Consider the following 24,080-nt stretch of genomic DNA (forward strand, 5'->3'; position numbering starts at 1 on the left):
ATCAACGTCGTCTGCCAAGGCCGATGCCCAATGTCATAGTAGAGAGCATGTAAAATCCAAAAAACAAAAGTTCAGTAAAATGATCCAAAAATCAAAATTGAAAGCGTCTGATGAGAAGCGTAAACTTGCCAATATGCCATTTACGGCACGGAGTGGCAAGGAACGGCTGAGGCCCTGGCCTATGTTCATGGCTAGTGGTTCAGCTTCACATGAGGATGGAAGCACTCATCCTCTCGCTAGAAAACAGCAGTGCCACTCCTAGATGGGCCAGGTGTTTGTGTCGGCCACTTGTGTCGCTTAGCTTAGTCACACAGCAACCTTGGTGCGCCTCTTTTTTTTCTTTGCATCATGTGCTGTTTGGGGACAATTTTTTTGAAGTGCCATCCTGTCTGACACTGCAGTGCCACTCCTAGATGGGCCAGGTGTTTGTGTCGGCCACTTGTGTCGCTTAGCTTAGCCATCCAGCGACCTCGGTGCAAATTTTAGGACTAAAAATAATATTGTGAGGTGTTCAGAATAGACTGAAAATGAGTGGAAATTATTGTTATTGAGGTTAATAATACTATGGGATCAAAATGACCCCCAAATTCTATGATTTAAGCTGTTTTTGAGGGTTTTTTTTGTAAAAAAACACCCGAATCCAAAACACACCCGAATCCGACAAAAAATTTTCAGGGAGGTTTTGCCAAAATGCGTCCGAATCCAAAACACGGCCGCGGAACTGAATCCAAAACCAGAACCCGAAAAATTTCCGGTGCACATCACTAATGTATATACATATATATTTATATTTATATTTATATATATATATATATATATATTCAATGCTGGAACTCGGCACTCCTGTGGTGAAAGTATCAATATGCAGCTGGCGCGATGCCCTCTTGTGTACTTGCGTACAAATGCATAGATTATACCATAAGCGGCACTCCCGGTACTAATTAATAATAAACAGGTCGAATCCCTGTACTTGTGCAACGTTTCGATTTAATTTCAATCGTCAGGCATATGACCTCTAAGTTTTGAAAAAAGCTACAGCGGCAGCAATATTACACATCTGCTAGACACCATTTGAGAAATCTCAGATTTCTCTACTGAATGCCTTTTGGTAGTTTTTGGGGGTTAGTAACAACTAAAAATGGGTTATCTCCTCTTGATAAATCTGCCCCTTTGTAACTAAAAGGCCGAAGATACATTTTAAGAGGCTTGGCCAAGATGTCAAAGCAGTTTTAGTAATTGAAATTCTGTAATGCCTGCAGCAATGTGACTCATTGTGTGTCATGAGATTATCAACTAGTTGTACCAGTTCTCATGGCAGGTGTTTTACACACACACTTTCTTTACTATTTGTGTAGCTCATTGGTGATCTCCTGTATAATAGCCCAGATCTGAGACTCTGTGCCTGTGTGTATAACGCTGGACGTGGCTAGGAGCTCTCATTGGGTTAGCGGCAGGTCTATCACACCCAGTCAACAGCTGATTGGGTGAGGAACACCCTCCCACACAGGTTACATCCAATGGGAGGCTCTGCCCTTTGGCTGCTGTGTGTTCCCAGAGCAGGATTAACAATGGGGCTGATGGAGCTGCAGCTGCAGGTCCACATCCCAAAATAAGCCCACTGCATCTGCAGCAACATACCCTCCAACAATTTACACATAAAAATTGCTCCAAATTTGAAAAGGGGACGTGGCCACGGGTAAAGTGGCGTGACCACACCCCTTTTCCTATACTTTCAATGGATGTTTGGAGAGCCAAAAATCGGTACAGATCATAAAAAAAGGTCCTGTACCTGCCAAAAAGGTACAGCTGGAGGGTATGCCACTGCATCTGCAGCAAGTCTCTGCACTGTAGATAGGGGAAAAAAAATCCTTTTACTGCAGTGTCCGATGTCCTTCTGCCAGTCTGCCTGCCCCCTCCGGCATCAACAATCCCCACTCCCTAGCCGCAGCGCAGGTGGAACAAAAGCTGCTGCGGCCACCGACATAGATGTGTATGAAAGCGGCGCAGCGGAAGGCTTTCATAGCCCTCCCTGAACCGCATACTCTCTGAGCCCCGGAGCCTCCTCTGCGCGTGATGTCACAGAAGTGCCTTCCTGTCACAGCCGCGCCCAGATCCCCAGAGGCCCTGACTCCGCAACACAGCACCTGGGCTGCCGGCCTAGAAGCCCCGAGATGGCTAATGTAACGGATAGAGTGGATGATATCGCGGAGGGTAATGTCTGGACGCTGAATCAATGTAAAAGGTGACAGTGTTGTGCAGTGCAGTGAGTGTGCAGTGTCACTGACACTGCACAGCACTCTCACCTTTTACATTGATTCAGTCAGTCAGTTCTGCCAGCCAGTCACTATTGTTAGCGCTGGTGTGTCACAACGCGCCGCATTACAGGGAAATAGACGCACTAAATAAACTACAGCTCCCAGCAGCCCTTAGCGTCGAAGCATTATGGCCCTTAGGGCTGCTGAGAGCTGTAGTTTATTGAGTGCATCTTCTTCCCTGTAATGCGGTGCGTCGGGACACTGGCGCTAACAATAGTGACTGGCTGCGTGGCTGCTGTGCGAGTCCCTGGGAGAGCCACTGCCAAAGGGAGGACAGCAGCTTAGCTTCTTCCAGGAGGAGATGCAGGAGAAGCATTACCCACCCCTCCCTCACTCGCAGTACCTCCGGGCCCCATCCACGGCACCTCCACACCCAGCCTCGAGCACCCGGACCCCCCCCACCCGCAGCACCCCCGCACCCGCCCCTCCCCCACCCGCCGCACCCCCGCAACCGCTCCACCCCCACCTGCAGCATCCACGCACCCTCCCCAGCCCGCGGCACCACCTCACCAGCCCCTCCTCCACCCACGGCACCCCCGCAACCGCCCCTCCTACTAGGTGATTCATCAGGCCCTGCGTGAGCTGTTCACGCCGTTGCAAGGGACTTCAACCCCTTAACCATCGCACGCCCTTTGTCCGTGCAATATTTAACTACTCACACAATTATAATTGGAGGTAATACTCCATATAATAAAAATATTGCACGCCACAAGGGCATGCAAGGGTTAAGGGGGCGTTGCCCCTTACGACTGTGTGAAAAGCGCCTATAGGGCACGATGAATTACCTAGATGTTCTATAAAAATTGGAGAACAGTAACAATTTAAATTTATAATAAAAAAAAAAACACCAAAAGTTAGACTCTAGTCTGCAGTAAAAGCGCCATTTGGTGGAAAGTTTTTGTAAAATATGTGTTCATCTAAAAAATATAGACATATACGGGAGAAATTAAAAACAAATTTTCATATACCCTTTTTGTGAAAGTTTCTGATATAACTAACAGACATGAGAAGTAATTCAGTTGTTCTTCGCAAGTACCACATTTTGTTTGGTGTCCCACTAACTGACCTAATTGGATAGTGATCCACCTGTCAGGCTGTGACACATGGGGTTGGCACTTGATATACCGGCTGTTGGGATCCTGGCGCTCAGCATACCGGCGCCGGAATCCCAACAGCCGATATACCAACACCTAATCTCCCTTTTGGGGTGTCCACGACACCCCTGGAGGGAGAATATGTGCCACCGTGCCCGCAGCGTGGCGAGCCAGCAAGTGGCTCTTTTCGCTTGCACCGCTGCCGGCATTCCAGCGTTCGAGATCCTGGCGGCGGTATGCTGGGCACCGGGATCCCAAGCACCAGCAACTCATACCACACCTGACACATGGCTGTCGTATCTATAATATTACTGTATTATACCTGCCAAAACTCCTGGAATGTTCGGGAGAGTCCCGAATCCTATCCTTTCCAGCAGTGATGTACTGTAGGTGGAGTTGCTCTGATGTAATTCACAAACTGCATCACAACATGTGGCCCTGCCTCCCTCTGTAGTATTCAGTGAATTGCAGCATTTTGAAGGTGGAAAATGTCTTGCTTAAGCAATTCATAGCACCACAGCCCCCAAGTTACCTCTGCAGACCACACCCTCCAAGATCTTCCATGGAAGAATACCTCAAGAATACCACAAACTTGGCATACTTGACATACACTAATACCCCTTTCAGACAGAAAATGAAATTACCGGGTGAGGCAGTTCCACCCGGCAATTTCATGAAACACACGGGTCCTTTTTCTGTGTGAAAGGGTCAACCCGTGTTGTAATTCCCGGGACTTCAACCCTGGAATTTACAAGGGTCGGAGACACGGGAATTATGACACAGGTTGACCCTTTCACACAGACAAATACCTGTGTTGATCTGCAAATTTCTGGGTCTAAATTCTTGACCCGGTAATTTGCATGTCTGTGTGAAAGGGGGGTCAGGCAGGGACTGGCAAAACTACCTGGCACTGAAATGCCAGGTAATTGCCTGGACTTTCAGACATTTCTGTCTGAAAGGGGTATTACACATGTACTGGTGGCGGACAATGATAGTCTTATGCTATGATAAACAGGCTCTTTTGCTTTTATTCTATATATTGATCTTTTATATGTCATTTTTTTATTCCTGTGAATCCTATGTAAATCATTTGGAATTTTAAGACAAATGGTGACCTTTATTCTAACTGGTGTTAATAGGAAAGCCAGTATTGCCCTAATATGTTTGCTTTGTTTTTGCAAACTAGACTAGAAAAATTACAGTCACAAGTGACTTCTAGAGTCAAAAAATATTTTTATAGTAATGGGCTTTAATATGAACAGGAAACAACTTCCTAGAAGTATGCCGAGATAAATTGAGCAGCTCAAACAGCACATCAATGGCAGTTATTGATGATCAAAAAACATTCTCTTAGTAATTTGTTTTCAATAATATTTCACACTTGCCATGATCTTCCCAGTCATACACATAATTAGATCTTTAAATCTATTTTTTGTATTTACATTATCCAAAAAATACGAGCCAATCAGTCACTTCTGTCTTATAAACTATTAGGCTCTCAAGACCCAATTAACATCCCTGCATTGAATCTTACCCATATCCGCTTTGTGAAATTGAATATGGCACATATTATAGAACAATTACATTTAGGTAAACTGTTGTACTTGTCTACTCTTCCCTATGACATATATATAATGGGTGCAGAGTGTGCTGTGCACACAGGACCATCGGTCAAAGGAGGTCCAAACCCTACATTCTGTACCCACTACATTTACTTACCTGGTCATCCTGTTGGTAGCCCACACCATTATTCCAATGATTTCTGAGGCAATTAACAGAAATATGTCCCCAGTGCCATATTTGTGATTGAGATCTTTTAATATATATTCTAGAAAATTTGATGGACATAGCGAAAATTGCTTAAACTTGTTCACAATTATGTTGAAAATTATTTTCCATTCTATCATTTAGTTACGATTGCTGTTAGTAGCTAAGGGACTGATTCAGTACCAATTGCAAATGTGAGATTGCACGCAGTGAGTATCAGCAGACTGTGCATGCGCTGCAAATGCATTGTGTGTGCGCGAAGGGCAAAATGTGATCGCCTTGTGTATGCAGCCTAATTGTAAAGTGAAGGAAGTGACCATTTGTGGGTGGTAACACAGCATTTGTGGGGAGTGGTTGGGAAAACGCAGGCGTGTCATGGCCATTGTCGGGGCATGTATATGACATCATCTGCGAACGCAGCGTTCAAAAACATGGCGCCTAGTACGTCTGCATTCTCATTGGTTTGAGTATGTTGGGGCCAGACGCAAATGTCGATGGTGTCCTTTTTTTTTACATATGCATTGCGAATCTGCCAATGCCTACGCAGATTTGCGAATGCATTGATGGGCATTTTTTATCCTTTCTGGGCGACTCTTCACGTGAATTTTAGCAATAGCAGATTGAGATATCTCAGCCTCAATAGTGATCCATAATGAATCAGGCCCTAAAGTTGTACAAATTCACCTGCATTTTAGGTTTAGTGGTTTCTTAACTTTCAGTAGTGGGAAAATATTGTCTGCTTTTCATACAGTAATTTTATACATTTTCCTGTTTCAGTTACCCAATATGTTTGGCAGCCTGAGCTCTACAATGATGTCGTTAATGATTGGATCTTACGCATCATCTGCCATCACATTTCCTCTTCTTAAAGTAAGGATCTGCTTTTCTAAACTTTAGAAACTCTTAACAATATTACCACTAATGCCTTGTGTACTTTGGTAGCTGGGCCAAAAATAGAGTGTTCAAGGAAATTGTACCCCAGAAATAAAAATGGTTTGTTTTCAAATTATGTTAAAATAAAAGTTCAGTAAAATATAGGGTTAGATATTTTTCTGTGCAACAACCTTAATTTATCTTTATTGTAGTAACATTAGTGGTTGGTTCCAGATTGGTTAAATAAAGAATTTTTGGTCGACTTCAGTTAGACAAGCCCATAGAGTGCTTATTTTATTCTATTACCAACATGAAACTGTTTACAAAAACACAAATGTATGTTTTCAACATGATTATTTTATTGTATAATGCTCCTTGAAATTTGTCAAATTTGCCATTACTAAACAATCATACCTTAAAGCTGGGCATACACTGTACAAGTATCTGGCAGTTCATCTGTCAGATCTGACTGGTTGGAATGAAAATCTGGTAATGGATGAGAGCAAATGACAAGCGACCATTTGCTCCCCAACACTGGAAAACGGACAAAAACTGGCATTCATACAAATTGGTTAAATCCTTGATTTAACCAATTTGTCTGAACAACAGGTTTTATCCATTTCCAGTGTTTGGAAGCAAAAGGTTGCTTGTCATTTGTCTCATCCATTACCAGATTTTCATTCCAACCAGCTTAGTGTATATTATCATTTTACCATGCTTATTACCATCCAACTCTAGCTTGATAAACCAGTGACATGTGCAAGGTGATAAATGCAACGAATACAAAGATGATTAAAAAACAGGCGCTCTTTAAAGTATTAAAACTTTAAACCATTGGAAGTCCACTTCAAACTTTTATAGCTTCCTCCAGATCGGTGCCCAAGTGTTAACGTGGGGTTGAAAAGACACTTACATAGCAGTTCAACCTTGCGTTCCTATAAAGGTATCTTTAGACAGGTCTGGATGAAGCTGATCCTATCACACACAGCGGTCGTATGGAATAACACTTACATTTGGTTTCAGTCCCGAGTGCACTGAAAGATATCTTTCAAACGATCCCCATATGCAGTGGGTAGGAATCAGGCAAACCAACGTGCATAAAAACATACACAGGTTTTATTCACAGAATAACACAAAAAAGAAAGCTGCAGCAAGAATGTCCCATGGAAGATAAATGTTCGTCACAGCATGGATAACTTCAACGCGTTTCAAGGATTCTTTCCTCTTTATCAAGAAGTGCTGTGAGAGTCCTGGCTTTCCTGGATTTTATCCTAAAACATTTCCAATCACATGACGATCTTGACCAATTCCAGACGAAGTCCAATTAACACAGAAACATACAACACCTGATTGTCATATACAAGTATCTCTGCATTTACATATTCCAGCTGAAGCATATTACATCGGTTGTGAACAATACTGGGACACATAAACAGACCAATACATAGATAGAGCACACCTCATCTAAGCTGTCTAAAACTCCAATCATGTGACTCGTGATCACCCGATGTTATAGCGATCATGTGGATTTTAAAAAGTTAATAATGAATCTATATGAAAAGTCCTACCCGGGCTAAATCTACACATGTAAAAACGGGAGGTGAAGCCTCAATTGGTAACATGGCACGACAAAACAATGATGGCTGCACAAACTGAAGGGGTTACCTTAATCGGATGTGTGAATTAGTTAAACCACACTCTGATCATCTAACGTGACCAGCCGGGTAGTGACAGTGTGATAGGATCAACTTCATCCAGATCTGTTTAAAGATACCTTTATAGGAACGCGAGGTTGAACTGCTATGTAAGTTTCTTTTCAACCCCACGTTAACACTTGGGCACCGATCTGGAGGAAGCTATAAAAGTTTGAAGTGGACTTCCAATGTTTTAAAGTTTTAATACATTAAAGAGCGCCTGTTTTTTAATCATCTTTGTATTCGTTGTATATGTGTGTGGGGATTTTGGAGGGTAAATCCCATCGATTTTAAACGGCAGCTTTAAAATTGCAGCGCAGGATCACAGACATATATATTTCTTGTAAAAGGTGATAAATGCACCAGCCAATCAGCTCCTACCTGTTAATTTACATATTGGAGCTGACTGGCTGGTTCGTTTATCACCGTGCATATATCACTGGTTTATCACTTCCTTATGCCTTCTCCAGGTTAATACATCTGCCCCTTGATTACTAAAATAACTTCAAAATAATTTAATTAAATATTGAAAGATTAGAAATATAATTGCTTTGTAGCAGTTATGGCTTTACCAGTCTTGGGACCTTTATTGGTGAATTTACTACAGTTCTATTTATAAACTATTGGCTTCCTTTAATCAGAAGTGATAACATTTGTCACAACCTCTAAAGGGTTTTCTTTAGACCTTTCACAGTTCTCCAATTTCAGACTGCAACACTGGTAGGCCTATATAGGCATGAGGAAATTGTGTGACGTAGGCAGTGGCAGCTCCAGAAGTAGCCACATCAACTGCCACCAACTGCCACTAACTGCGATCCCAAACTGACTAGCTAGCAGTTGGTGTGTCTCCCCTTTTGAATTCTGGACTGCTCTGGAGCCGTAACTGGACATGGGAAAGTTTTAGAAAAGAGCCAGGACCATTTAATAATTAAAAAAATAGCAATTACAAACTTAACGTATAATGATTGTTGCTATTTCATTTGCATGGATCCATTTTCTTTCATTTGAGGTTCTATGATGTTTTCCAGCATTTAACCCCTAAACCTTTGACCTAATCTTTTTACAGCTTATATACGAGGCAGGTGTCTCTTTCGTGGGGATTATGCTGGGCTGGTCTGCTTTAGCTTGTCTGATTTTTCTCAACTGTCTCATCAATTGGCCCAAGGAATCCATCCCGTCGCCAGAAGAGACCGACTTTACGTGAGTGTGTAGCGATCAATAAGCAGTGGCTAAAGAAAGAATGGTCCATATTGACAGCTAGAGGGTTAATTGCACAATTGAAGAGGGTTAATTGCACAACAGAAGATAATGCTGTGACACTCTGATGTGGCGCCCAGTTTGGAAAAGCTTGAAAGGGAATATAGAATGGAACAGTCCTGCAGCAAATTTAAAGCAATTGAAATGGCACTCATCGTCATGAAGACAACTGAAACATATACCCTTCTTATTGCTTCTCACACATTCTCTGATAATCTCACAGGAAAAAGGTTACACTGCGCACTCTTGCATTAGACCACAAAGTTACTGGAGACCAGTTTTACACCCACGTGACTACTGTTGGCCAACGATTAAGTCGCAAAGGTGATTCTCAGGGAGAACATTTGTCCAATGAAGACTTGTCAAAACCTGCCAAAAAAAGCGGTAAGGGCTTCTAAATATACACATTTGTTACAATTAATGTTTGTAAGTTAACAATCCTGGATTCATTTCAAATGCTTATGTATTATAATGAACATCAAAGTCCTTAGTATATCTAAAGCTTGGTACACACCTTCATATCACTGCGTCACTGTGTGACACTGTGACACAGTGATATGATGTAACAAAACATTGCACCACCATACCCAGAGCACGATCCACTGTCTGACAGCACAATATATTGTTACATACTGCATGTAACAACACTGCGTCAGGCGTGCACCACCCAATTCATCAAATGATGAACTGGGTGAATTTGAAGGTAGACAATATACAGTATCATAGTCATTGCGATCTGTCGTGGATCGCAACATCATCTGATATATCATATAGTGTGTACTCCGCTTAAGGGGTATATTCAATTAGTGTCAACGGAGAGGATCCGAAAACTTCACTATTCAATTTCGAATCGAAGTTTGCCCTAGAAACGGCGAAAACAGTAGTTTTTTTGACCTGTCAGGCATTCCGACATGAATTGAATAGACCTACAGTATAAGTGTACAAGAAGAGGCCTCAGACACCCTTTTTGTTTGCAGTGCACAGTCAGTATTTATAATGTAATAACATCATGTGAATTCAAATTTGTTAGACTCATAGAGGGTAATCCAATTAGTGGCTTGGCCACTATGTGCCATTCCAGACCAACAACATTGCTAGTCTTATAGTGGTGCACAGGAAATTTGCACTGTTGTGCCACAATAACAAGTGGAAATGTACACGGCCAAATGTTGCAGATTGTACAGCAGGCACCATGCCGCTAACTGAGTCATCCCCATAGTTACATAATTAAGGGTGTATTTATTAAATGCTTTTCTGTGTGTTCTTTAGCCAGTTCTCTAGTCATTAACATACTTTTTAGCTTAGACTAGGGGTAAACAAAGTTACAGTGAAACTTTGCTTGAACTACGTTTAGGTACAGGCCATTTTGCAGTTCTGTAAATGACCAGAGATATAATCATTGAGTTCCATGTCTCCATTCCACATTCCTCTATTATTATTATTACAATTTATTTATACGGTGGCACAAGTGTTTCGCAGCACCGTATATACAACACACATTAGAACAATTCAGGGTATACAGAACTTAACATCACAGAAAACTAAACACAGAGCACCGGTAACAATTAGCACCGCAGTTCTCAGTACACAATACAGCTGAGATGTCAGGAAGCAAAGGAGTAATGAGCCTAGTACTGGGGCGGGCAGTCATTGGAAGAGATGAACAGTCACGAGCAGGAGGAAATGCAGGTAAAGACAGTCACTGAGTAGGAGAGAGCTGTAATTTAAGTGCAGGAGATGAGGGCTGTATGAACAGGAGGGAAGAAGGTCCTGCTCCAAGGAGCTTACAATCTAGGGGAAGAGGGAGATAGACAGGTGACATGAGGTACAAGCAAGTGGAAGGTGGCCTGGTGCCAGGAAGTAAGCGAGGCAGAGATGGCCAAGGTATGAGGATGAGAGAACGGTCTCAAGACTGGGTTATGCTGACGGGTAGGCTTAGATGAACAGGCGAATTTTCAGTGCCCGTTTGAAGCTTTGCAAGGTCTAATACAGCAAGGGAGCTTTTTCCAGTGAAGAGGGGCAGCGTGGGCAAAATCTTGGATTCGCACATGGGATGTAGTGACCAAGGTAGACTACAGGCGATTGTCATAAGCCGATCGGAGTGGCGGGCGGGAGTATTTAGGGAGATGTGGTTGGAGATCCATTCCGTATTTGTCAATGAGAATAAGTTTATCTTGCTTTGTGGGGTACAAAGTAGTGCTGGGAATAGTTATTGTTAGAGATGTGCACCGACCCCCATGTTTCAGTTTTGGATTAACTTTGTGTTTGGGTTTTGCCAAACCCGCCCGCACGTGTTTTGGTTTTGGATGTATTTTTTTTTTGTTCCTACAGTATTATTCACCTCAATAACAATAATTTCCACTAATTTTCACTTACTTTTGACCACCTCACAGCTTACAGTGTTCACCATCATAGCCCAAAGGCTGGCTGACTAAATTAAGCAACAGAGCAGCGGCACAAACGCACTGCAGTTTTTTGCTGTTAAAAATATTTGGTAAATAAGTAATGTATAAGCAATAATCAATCGAACCAACTCACAAGAACTTTCAACAGAAAGCAATCAAACACAGAAATTTACTAAAAATCGTGTATGGAATATTATTGCTCGAAAGTAGTAGTAGTTAGCAAACAGTAAAGAAAAATCCCTAAATCATGTGTAAAATAGCAACAGCAGATGTGGATGCCTCCTGCACAAGTTCACATACCTATTCTCAGTGCTCAATCTGTACCTCCCTCCTGCGGGCCTGGTTCCACTGATGACTGGCAATCTGTGCCTATGGCCCATGTAAAGCCCCGATCAATCAGCATTTCTCTATCGTCCTAAGTGGATGCTGGGGTTCCTGAAAGGACCATGGGGAATAGCGGCTCCGCAGGAGACAGGGCACAAAAAAGTAAAGCTTTACTAGGTCAGGTGGTGTGCACTGGCCCCTCCCCCTATGACCCTCCTCCAGACTCCAGTTAGATTTTGTGCCCGAACGAGAAGGGTGCAATCTAGGTGGCTCTCCTAAAGAGCTGCTTAGAGAAAGTTTAGTTTAGGTTTTTTTCTTTACAGTGAGTCCTGCTGGCAACAGGATCACTGCAACGTGGGACTTAGGGGGAAAGTAGTAAACTCACCTGCATGCAGAGTGGATTTGCTGCTTGGCTACTGGACACCATTAGCTCCAGAGGGATCGAACACAGGCCCAGCCGTGGAGTCCGGTCCCGGAGCCGCGCCGCCGACCCCCTTGCAGATGCTGAAGCGTGAAGAGGTCCGGAAACCGGCGGCTGAAGACTCCTCAGTCTTCATAAGGTAGCGCACAGCACTGCAGCTGTGCGCCATTTTCCTCTCAGCACACTTCACTGGGCAGTCACTGAGGGTGCAGAGCGCTGGGGGGGGGCGCTCTGAGAGGCAAATATAAACCTTATACAAGGCTAAAAATACCTCACATATAGCCCATAGGGGCTATATGGAGATATTTAACCCCTGCCTGACTGGAAAAATAGCGGGAGAAGAACCCGCCGAAAAAGGGGCGGGGCCTATCTCCTCAGCACACGGCGCCATTTTCTGTCACAGCTCCGCTGGTCAGAACGGCTCCCAGGTCTCTCCCCTGCACTGCACTACAGAAACAGGGTAAAACAGAGAGGGGGGGCACATTAATGGCTATATATATATATATATATTAAAGCAGCTATAAGGGAGCACTTAATATAAGGATATCCCTTGTATATATAGCGCTTTGTGGTGTGTGCTGGCAGACTCTCCCTCTGTCTCCCCAAAAGGGCTAGTGGGTCCTGTCTTCATTAGAGCATTCCCTGTGAGTTTGCGGTGTGTGTCGGTACGTGGTGTCGACATGTATGAGGACGATATTGGTGTGGAGGCGGAGCAATTGCCAAATATGCAGATGTCACCCCCCAGGGGGTCGACACCAGAATGGATGCCTTTATTTGTGGAATTACGTGATGGTTTATCTTCCCTTAAACAGTCAGTTGAGGACATGAGGCGGCCGGACAATAAATTAATGCCTGTCCAGGCGCCTCAAACACCGTCAGGGGCTGTAAAACGCCCTTTGCCTCAGTCGGTCGACACAGACCCAGACACGGGCACTGATTCCAGTGACGACGGTAGAAATTCAAACGTATTTTCCAGTAGGGCCACACGTTATATGATTTTGGCAATGAAGGAGACGTTACATTTAGCTGATACTACAGATACCGTAAAACAGGGTATTATGTATGGTGTGAAAAAACTACAAACAGTTTTTCCTGAATCAGAAGAATTAAATGACGTGTGTGATGAAGCGTGGGTTGCTCCTGATAAAAAGTTGATAATTTCAAAAAAGTTATTGGCATTATACCCTTTCCCGCCAGAGGTTAGGGCGCGCTGGGAAACACCCCCTAAGGTGGACAAGGCGCTCACACGCTTATCCAAACAAGTGGCGTTACCCTCTCCTGAGACGGCCGCACTTAAGGATCCATCAGATAGAAAGATGGAAGTTATTCAAAAGAATATATACACACATGCAGGTGTTATACTACGACCAGCTATAGCAACTGCCTGGATGTGCAGTGCTGGAGTAGTTTGGTCAGAATCCCTGATTGAAAATATTGATACCCTAGATAGGGACAATGTTTTACTGTCGTTAGAACAAATAAAGGATGCATTTATCTATATGCGTGATGCACAGAGGGATATTTGCACACTGGCATCTCGGGTGAGTGCTATGTCCATTTCAGCCAGAAGAGCCTTATGGACACGACAGTGGACAGGCGATGCGGATTCAAAACGTCACATGGAGGTTTTGCCGTATAAAGGGGAGGAGTTATTTGGAGTTGGTCTATCAGACTTGGTGGCCACGGCTACTGCCGGGAAATCCACTTTTTTACCTCAAGTCACTCCCCAACAGAGAAAGGCACCGACCTTTCAACCGCAGCCTTTTCGCTCCTACAAAAATAAGAGAGCAAAGGGCTTGTCGTACCTGCCACGAGGCAGAGGAAGAGGGAAGAGACACCAACAGGCAGCTCCTTCCCAGGAACAGAAGCCCTCCCCGGCTCCTGCAAAAACCTCAGCATGACGCTGGGGCCTCTCAAGCGGACTCGGGGACAGTGGGGGGCCGTCTCAAAAATTACAGCGCGCAGTGGGCTCACTCGCAGGTAGACCCCTGGATCCTGCAGATAATATCTCAGGGGTACAGGTTGGAATTAGAGACGGGTCCTCCTCATCGTTTCCTGAAGTCTGCCTTACCAACCGTCTCTTCCGAAAGGGAGAGGGTGTTGGAAGCCATTCACAAGCTGTACGCTCAGCAGGTGATAGTCAAAGTACCCCTATTACAACAAGGAAAGGGGTATTATTCCACTCTATTTGTGGTACCGAAGCCGGATGGCTCGGTAAGGCCTATTCTAAATCTGAAGTCCTTGAACCTCTACATAAAAAAGTTCAAGTTCAAGATGGAGTCACTCAGAGCAGTGATAGCGAACCTGGAAGAAGGGGACTTTATGGTATCCTTGGACATCAAGGATGCGTATCTACACGTTCCGATTTACCCCGCACACCAAGGGTACCTCAGGTTCATTGTTCAAAACTGTCACTATCAGTTTCAGACGCTGCCGTTCGGATTGTCCACGGCGCCTCGGGTCTTTACCAAGGTAATGGCCGAGATGATGATTCTTCTTCGAAGAAAAGGCGTATTAGTTATCCCATACTTGGACGATCTCCTAATAAGGGCAAGGTCCAGAGAACAGCTGGAGACAGCTTTAGCACTATCTCAAGAGGTGCTAAGACAACACGGGTGGATTCTGAATATTCCAAAATCCCATTTAATCCCGACAACTCGTCTGCTGTTCCTAGGAATGATTCTGGACACGGTTCAGAAAAAGGTTTTCCTTCCAGAGGAAAAAGCCAAGGAGTTATCCGATCTGGTCAGGAACCTCCTAAAACCAGGAAAAGTGTCAGTACATCAATGCACAAGAGTCCTGGGAAAAATGGTGGCTTCTTACGAAGCAATTCCATTCGGCAGATTCCATGCAAGAATATTCCAAAGGGATCTGTTGGACAAATGGTCAGGGTCGCATCTGCAGATGCACCTGCGAATAACCCTGTCACCAAAGACAAGGGTGTCACTTCTGTGGTGGTTGCAGAAGGCTCACCTATTAAAAGGCCGCAGATTCGGCATTCAGGATTGGATCCTGGTAACCACGGACGCCAGCTTGAGAGGCTGGGGAGCAGTCACACAAGGAAGAAACTTCCAGGGAGTATGGACGAGTCTGGAAAAGTCTCTTCACATAAACATTCTGGAACTAAGAGCAATCTACAATGCTCTAAGCCAGGCGGAACTTCTCCTGCAAGGAAAGCCGGTGTTGATTCAGTCGGACAACATCACGGCGGTCGCCCATGTAAACAGGCAGGGCGGCACAAGAAGCAGGAGTGCAATGGCAGAAGCTGCCAAGATTCTTCGCTGGGCGGAGAATCACGTGATAGCACTGTCAGCAGTGTTCATCCCGGGCGTGGACAACTGGGAAGCAGACTTCCTCAGCAGACACGATCTTCATCCGGGAGAGTGGGGTCTACATCCAGAAGTCTTCAACATGTTAATAGACCGTTGGGAAAGACCAATTGTAGACATGATGGCGTCTCGCCTCAACAAGAAACTGGACAAATATTGCGCCAGGTCAAGAGATCCACAGGCAATAGCTGTGGACGCACTGGTAACTCCTTGGGTGTACCAGTCAGTGTATGTGTTTCCTCCTCTGCCGCTCATACCAAAGGTATTGAAGATCATACGGCAAAGAAGAGTAAGAACAATACTAGTGGTTCCGGATTGGCCGAGAAGGACTTGGTATCCGGAACTTCAAGAGATGCTCACGGACGAACCGTGGTCTCTACCTCTGAGAAGGGACCTGCTACAGCAGGGTCCCTGTCTTTTTCAAGACTTACCGCGGCTGCGTTTGACGGCATGGCGGTTGAACGCCAGATCCTAAAAGGGAAAGGCATTCCAGAAGAAGTCATTCCTACCTTGATTAAGGCACGGAAGGAAGTCACCGTGAAACATTATCACCGCATTTGGCGAAAATATGTAGCGTGGTGCGAGGATCGGAGGGTTCCGACGGAGGAATTCCAACTGGGTCGTTTCCTACATTTCCTGCAATCAGGATTATCTATGGGTCTCAAATTGGGATCCATTAAGGTTCAAATTTCGGCCCTGTCAATATTCTTCCAAAAAGAATTGGCCTCTGTCCCTGAGGTCCAGACTTTTGTCAAGGGAGTACTGCATATACAGCCTCCTGTGGTGCCTCCGGTGGCACCGTGGGATCTAAATGTAGTTTTAGATTTCCTCAAATCCCATTGGTTTGAACCATTGAAAAAGGTGGATTTGAAATATCTCACATTGAAAGTGACTATGTTACTAGCCCTGGCCTCTGCCAGGAGAGTATCTGAATTGGCGGCTTTATCTTATAAAAGTCCTTATCTAATCTTCCATTCGGATAGGGCAGAACTGCGGACTCGTCCGCATTTTCTCCCTAAAGTGGTATCAGCATTTCATCTGAACCAACCTATTGTGGTGCCTGCGGCCACTAGCGACTTGGAGGACTCCAAGTTGTTGGACGTTGTCAGAGCCTTAAAAATATACATTGCAAGGACGGCTGGAGTCAGAAAATCTGACTCGCTGTTTATATTGTATGCACCCAACAAGTTGGGCGCACCTGCTTCTAAGCAGTCGATTGCTCGTTGGATTTGTAACACAATTCAACTTGCACATTCTGTGGCAGGCCTGCCACAGCCTAAAACTGTAAAAGCCCACTCCACAAGGAAGGTGGGCTCATCTTGGGCGGCTGCCCGAGGGGTCTCGGCATTACAACTCTGCCGAGCAGCTACGTGGTCGGGGGAGAACACGTTTGTAAAATTTTACAAATTTGATACCCTGGCAAAGGAGGACCTGGAGTTCTCTCATTCGGTGCTGCAGAGTCATCCGCACTCTCCCGCCCGTTTGGGAGCTTTGGTATAATCCCCATGGTCCTTTCAGGAACCCCAGCATCCACTTAGGACGATAGAGAAAATAAGAATTTACTTACCGATAATTCTATTTCTCGGAGTCCGTAGTGGATGCTGGGCGCCCATCCCAAGTGCGGATTATCTGCAATACTTGTACATAGTTATTGTTAACTAATTCGGGTTATTGTTAAGGAGCCATCTTTAAGAGGCCCTTTCTGTTGTCATACTGTTAACTGGGTTTAGATCACAAGTTGTACGGTGTGATTGGTGTGGCTGGTATGAGTCTTACCCGGGATTCAAAATGCCTCCCTTATTGTGTATGCTCGTCCGGGCACAGTACCTAACTGGAGTCTGGAGGAGGGTCATAGGGGGAGGGGCCAGTGCACACCACCTGACCTAGTAAAGCTTTACTTTTTTGTGCCCTGTCTCCTGCGGAGCCGCTATTCCCCATGGTCCTTTCAGGAACCCCAGCATCCACTACGGACTCCGAGAAATAGAATTATCGGTAAGTAAATTCTTATTTTTTGTCGAACAGCTCCCCAAAATTTCCCCAACCATAAAACAGCATTCCTTACCTGCTGGATACAATGGGCCTAATTCAGACCTGATCGTAGCAGCAAATTTGTTAGCAGATGGGCAAAACCATGTGCAGTGCAGGTGGGGCAGATGTAACATGTACAGAGAGTTAGATTTGGGTGGGGTGTGTTAAAACTGAAATCTAAATTGCAGTGTAAAAATAAAGCAGTCTGTATTTACCCTGCACAGAAACAAAATAACCCACCCAAATCTAACTCTCTCTGCACATGTTATATCTGCCCCCCCCCCCCCCCCCCCCCCTGCAGTGCACATAGGGGGTCATTCCATGTTGATCGCTCGCTAGCTAGTTTTAACAGCCGTGCAAACGCTATGCCGCCGCCCACTGGGGAGTGTATTTTAGCTTCGCAGAAGTGCGAACGCATGTGCAGCCGAGCTCTGCAAAAACAGTTAGTGCAATTTCAGAGTAGCTCTGAACCTACTCAGCGCTTGCGATCACTTCAGCCTATTCGTGTCCGGATTTGACGTCATACAGCCACGCCTGCGTTTTTTCAGACACTCCCTGAAAATGGTCAGTTGACACCCAGAAACGCCCCCTTCCTGTCAATCTTCTTGCGGCCGCCAGTGCGACTGTAAACTTTGCTAGAATCTGTGCACAATCACAAAGGGCTTTGTACCCGTACGTCGCGCGTGCGCATTGCGGCCCATACGCATGCGCAGAAATGCCGATTTTTAGCCTGATCGCTGCGCTGCGAACAACGGCAGCTAGGAATCAACTCGGAATGACCTCCATGGTTTTGCCCATCTGCTAACAAATTTGCTGCTACGATCAGGACTGAATTAGGCCCAATGTCGGGTACACTGTGGAATACATTGGGACACATAGTTAAATATTAAGTGGGTTACAGTGTGGGACACACAGCATACCTCCCAACATCTGGATTAGGCAACGCGGGACTTTCTCGTGCTGCCGAAAAGGGGGTGTGACCTATGGGAAAGGGGGCGTGCTAAGCAGAGCAGTGTGTGACAGGAGCCTCCCAACTGCCCCCTCACCGTGGGACATTGCGGCCCGCAGGTGGGACAGTCCCAAAAAAGGGACTGTACTGTGAAAATCAGGACAGATGGGAGGTATGCACAGTGCGGGTTGGATACAGTGCTGGTCAGATATTTTTTGTCTAAACATGCCAGCTGCAGCCTAGAAATAATAGTGCACTTACTGTGACAGCAGGTGGGAGAAACATAGAATCTGACGGCAGAGAAGAACCATATTGCCCCTACAGTCTACCCTTTAGGGTTAGGGATTAGAGTATTAGGGTTAGTTTAGGGGTTTGGGTTAGGCCAGGGTATTAGGGTTAGTTTAGGGGATTGGGTTAGGGTCTTAGGGATAGTGTATTAGGGTTGGTTTACCAGTTTGTGCTAAAGGTACATGGCTGGGATACTTAAAATCATGCAGAAGCTGCAGTTAAATGAGTTAACATAATGCACAGCAACAGCACAATAAAGAGGCGTGTTATACTGATGGGTGAAAACTACCTAAGGGGGTGGAAAATATGTACAAGCTATTTTACTTTAGAAAAACAAAATCCAAAGCAAATCAAAGATAAGTTATGAAGGGCCTTATTCAGTACCATACGCTACTGAGATGCAATCGTATTTCTCCGTTTTCAAGGTCAGTGCGCACTAGAGGGAGAAGAGGGGCCGCTCTCTCTATTCTCCTCCCCTAGAGTGACTGCTGGATGGGATCACATAAGTGACAGCCTGCAGTCTGGAGCCGCTCTCTCCCTTCTGCTTCCCTCTCAGCGCATCCATCTCTGCAGCGCAGTGCAGCCTGGTGTACGAATGACAGTGGCCCGACCGGAGGTGGGTGAGAGGCCACACTCTCCAGAATCAGAATCAGCTTTATTGGCCAGGTATACTTACGTATACTAGGAATTTTTTTTTCGGTTTGCTATACAACAGCCAAGTAGGTAACAGGTAAGCAGGTGTGTGTGTGTGTGTGTGTGTGTGTGTGTGTGTGGGGGGGGGGCAAGTAAAGTTACACAGATAGGTATACCGTAGGGACACAAGTTAGTTACATGTACGTCTAGTCAGTCAATGTTCAGGAGTTCAGCAGGCGGACCGCTTGGGGAAAGAAACTTTTGAGGCTTCTGGTGGATCTGGCGGGGACAGCCCTGTAACGCCTGCCTGAAGGAAGCAAGTTAAACATGCTGTGGCTGGGGTGTAGCTGGTCTTTTACTATCTTCATTGCCCGCTTTTTAGCTCTGGACAAGTATAGGTCCTGGACTGAGGGAAGGTCGGCCCCGATGATCTTCTCTGCGGTTCTGACCATCTTTTGGAGCCTGCATCTGTCCCTCGCGCTGGCGGAGCTGTACCATACGAGTATCGAGGAGCACAGTACCGACTCCACAATCGAGGAGTAGAAGAGGAGCAGGAGCTTCTGTGGGATGTTGAACTTCCTTAGTTGCCTGAGGAAGAACAACCTCTGCTGCGCTTTCCCAACAGTGGCGTCAGCGTTGGACCCCCATTTAAGGTCCCTGGAGATTGTGGTCCCTAGAAACTTGAAGGAGTCCACTAGCTATACCACACTGTCAGCAATCGTTAGCGGAGGTGCACTAGATGTCTTCTTCCTGAAGTCCACTATCATCTCGACAGTTTTGAGGGGGTTGAGGTCAAGGTTGTTGTGGATGCACCACTGGGCCAGCCGGTCTACTTCCCGTCTATAGGCCGATTCGTCCCCATCCTTGATGAGGCCGATGACGGTGGTGTCATCGGCGAATTTGATGATCCTTACTGATTGCGCCTCTGAGGTACAGTCATTTGTGTACAGGGAGAAGAGCAGTGGTGAGAGGACACAGCCCTGAGGGGCCCCTGTACTAATGGACCGCGCTTGAGAGGTGAATTCCCCCGCTTTCACCACCTGTGTCCTATCTGTCAGGAAGTCTATTATCCAGGAACAGGTAGCTTCTGGGACCCCTAGGCGAAGTAATTTGGGGTGGAGGATGCTGGGGACGATTGTATTGAAGGCCGAGCTGAAATCGACAAACAGGACCTTCGCGTAGGTACCGGGAATGTCTAGGTGCTGTAGAATGTAGTGCAGGCCCAGGTTGACTGCATCCTCGACACACCGATTCGAGCGATAGGCGAACTGCAGGGGGTCCAGTTGGGGGCCAGTCACAGTTTTCAGGTGATTCAAAACCAGACGCTCGAACGTTTTCATGACCACAGACGTCAGTGCTATCGGCCTGTAGTTGTTCAGGTTCGTGATAGTGGGTTTCTTGGGGACCGGGACTATAGTAGACCTTTTGAGGCAGGAAGGGACTTTCTGTAGCTCCAGCGATTTATTGAAGATCTTGGTGAATATGGGGGCGAGCTGACCCGCACATGCTCTCCATGCCTCTTCATGCCTCTTTCTCTCTCCATGCTTCTGTCCCTCTCTGTGCATCTCCCTCTCTCCTTGCCTCTGTCCCTCTCCCTCTCTCCATACCTTTGTGCCTCTCCTTCTCTATGCCTCTGTCCCTCTCCCTTTCTCCATTCCTTTGTCCCTCTTCATGCCTCTGTGTCTCTCCCTCTCTCCATGCCTCTGTCTCTTTCTTCATGCCTCTCCCTCTCTCCATGCATCTGTGCCTCTCTCCATGTCTCTGTGCCTCTACATGCCTCTCCATGCCTCTGTCCCTCTCCATACCCCTGTGCCTCTCAATGCCTCTGTCCCTTTCCTCCATGCATCTGTCCCTCTCTGTGCCTCTTCCTCTCTCTATGCCTCTGTGCCTATGTCCCTCTCCGTGCCCCTCCCTCTCTCCATGCCTCTATCCTTCTCTGTGCCTTTGTCCCTCTCTGTGCCTCTCCCTCTCTCCATGCCTCTGCCCCTCTCTCTCTTCCTGCCCCTGATTCTCTCTCTCCATGGGTGGGATGTAATGCTGCCCGAGTTCGGGATTCCGGCCGAGCATGGACATTTTTTTAAAGGGATGGATTTGCCTTGTAAATGATTGCCCCTTTAAAAACGTCTTGAGTTCAGACGGAATTCAGCACGTTGGCCGAACTCGGGCGGCATTACATCCCGTCCTATGTTTCTCTCATGTGTGTCACAACGCCAAATGTCTAAGGGAGGGAAGGAGCAGCCATTTCTGTAAACAACAGCAGCCCCTGATTATCCACGTGCAACACAGACAACAGGCTAGGTTACAGGTAGAAAAAAAACAGCATGCACAGAACCATGGAAGTGAGCAACTTCCTGCGGCGCCTGTGTGGGCAGTGCCTGTAGAGTACTAGTGGGTATTGTTAGATATTGGAATCTGGCTTTGCTAGATTTATATTGCTTTCACATGGCTGTTTCATGCCTGTAGTACCATGTCTCATCAATATGTTGTTTTTACTGTGTTTTTTTGTAGCCTGCTGCAAAACATGGATAGCCATCAGTGGGTTATCCATCGATGTTACCATTGGTGGACAATCTTGATGGTGTAAAACCATCTGTAAGGGAACCATCAATGGTTTACACCACTGATGGTCACCCCTGCATTTGTGTTAAAACACTGTGGGCCAATCAAAGCCCAGGGGTGGACCTACATAGGCGTCTGGGGTGGAGCAAAGCTTCGTGTCCGATACATGGAGAGAGAAAAATAAGAATGATATATATACGTTTTATTCCCCGCTGAGGGAGCCGTGAGTGCCGCCGACTGTGTGCTATGTTTGGAGACATCCCTGCTGGGGATGTTATACGGAGGGCACCGGCCTTATTTACTTGTATTGCCTAGTATGGAGTGCTGCTGACCACTGCAAAGAATAAATATATATATATATATATATATATATATATATATATATATATATATATATATATATATTCGATAGCTCTGTACCAACAATGATGGGAAACCATCTGATTCTCCCCCATCAATGGTAAAAGTATTCAACATTGGTCATAAATTATACCATCAATAATTTCAAATTTCAAATCATCGATGGTCGATGGCCATCCCTACTGCAAAACGTGTTGCTTTATGTTTGTTTTTAGTTCACTAAAGTGTTTGACAGCATGCTGATCACAGCTCCTGGTCTCCATGTCTGTATGAGCACAAGCACAGACACAAGTTATATACTGCCCTGGTGGCACCTCTCAGAGCACACTGGTGTTTAGCATATTGCTAGTATAGAGCCCTGGCAGCCCCTGCAGAGCACACAAGTGTACAGTACTAGTGGGTATATACTGCCTTGGACAGGTAAAGTGGTTATTGTCCCTGCTGTGACAGAGCTGCAGAGGTGATGACAGATGGGTGGATGTAGAACAGTTGCAGGTTGCTTGCACAGCACTAGGCGGCTCCTCCGTACTGATGGTCAAGGCCGCCATCAGGGAGACCAGGCCAGAGAAGGGGACCTGGCCCTGTAATTAATAGAAGGAAATACAATAGCCCTTCTGACTTACCGGACTCTGGAGGTAATGGTTATGCCCCTGCAATCTGGCCCGAGTTGTCCAGCAAGCAACTATTTTAAAACTACACATCACAGCAGCCCTTACCAAACTAGTGTAAGTGATTCCTAATGTGGCTCTCAGTGAGACCAGCTTCTCAGGACTGAAGAAGAGGAGTGCTGCAGGGAGGTGGCACGCTGCCTGTGAGGAGAGGAGGAGGACCCATCAAGATGCACGGATCTAAAGAGGATGATCGGAACACAAGGAAAACAATGCAACCTGGACCACCCTCTCAGCACCCCCCGACCCCCCCCCCCCACCATATCAAGGTGAGTACTTGTCTGCTCTATTCTAGTAAGGGCTGGTTCAAGATGCTCTCTCTCCCTTCCTTTTTTCCTCCCCCTCCTCCTCTCTCTCTCTCTCTCCTATTTTCCCCTATCCTCCCTCTCTCTCTCTCTCTCTCTCTCTCTCTCTCACACACACTCACACTCACACACACACACACACACACACACACACACACACACACACACACTGTTCTATTTCAACCCTATTCATTATCTCTCTCACTCTCCCAAAGTCCTGCTATTCCCCCTCTCTCTTATTTTCCCCTATTCTTCTCTATCTCCCGCCCCCCCCTTTATTCCTCTTCTCTCTCTCTCTCTCTCTCTCTATATATAGTCTTCCTCTCTCTCTCTCTCCACCAATGGGTTTGCATGAATTTAATCGGATGTCTTTCGGGATATGTAACGCTTCAGCAACATTTCAGAGAGTCATGGAGCACTGTTTAGGACACTGGAATTACGTAGAGGTCTGTCGTACACTGAACACCTACAACATTTTCAAGAAGTTTTCCAACAACTTGCCAAGTATGGACTCAAGTTGAACCCTGCTAAATGCCATTTGCTTAAACCTAAAGTCCATTATTAAGGACATCTGTTGAGTTCAGAAGGAGTGGCAACGGACCCAGAGAAAATCAAAGATGTCCAAGAATTGCCTGTTCCCTGAACCATTAAGGAGGTTTGAAGGTTCCTTGGCTTTGTGGGATATTACCGCCAATTTTTGAAAGACTTTATAGCATCTCCTTTGCATGAACTTCTCTGAGATGTACCCAAGAATGAGCGAGTTAAAAGTCTGCTGGTAACTTGGATGACTCGACAACAAACAGCATTCAAT

General features: G+C 45.7%; 1 protein-coding gene across 1 annotated transcript in view; it reads left to right on the plus strand.

The window, feature by feature from the left end:
- The window catches only part of SLC43A1 (solute carrier family 43 member 1), a 228,194-nt gene that overhangs the window by 94,822 nt on the left and 109,292 nt on the right, over positions 1-24,080 (plus strand). Inside the window, exons 6-8 of the mRNA XM_063958575.1 lie at positions 5,954-6,046; positions 8,810-8,943; positions 9,224-9,384. Of these exons, the coding sequence (XP_063814645.1) occupies positions 5,954-6,046; positions 8,810-8,943; positions 9,224-9,384 (388 nt within the window). The remainder of the gene's footprint in view (positions 1-5,953; positions 6,047-8,809; positions 8,944-9,223; positions 9,385-24,080) is intronic.

Source organism: Pseudophryne corroboree, chromosome 3 (assembly GCF_028390025.1).
Source record: "Pseudophryne corroboree isolate aPseCor3 chromosome 3, aPseCor3.hap2, whole genome shotgun sequence".
Classification (NCBI taxonomy): domain Eukaryota; kingdom Metazoa; phylum Chordata; class Amphibia; order Anura; family Myobatrachidae; genus Pseudophryne; species Pseudophryne corroboree.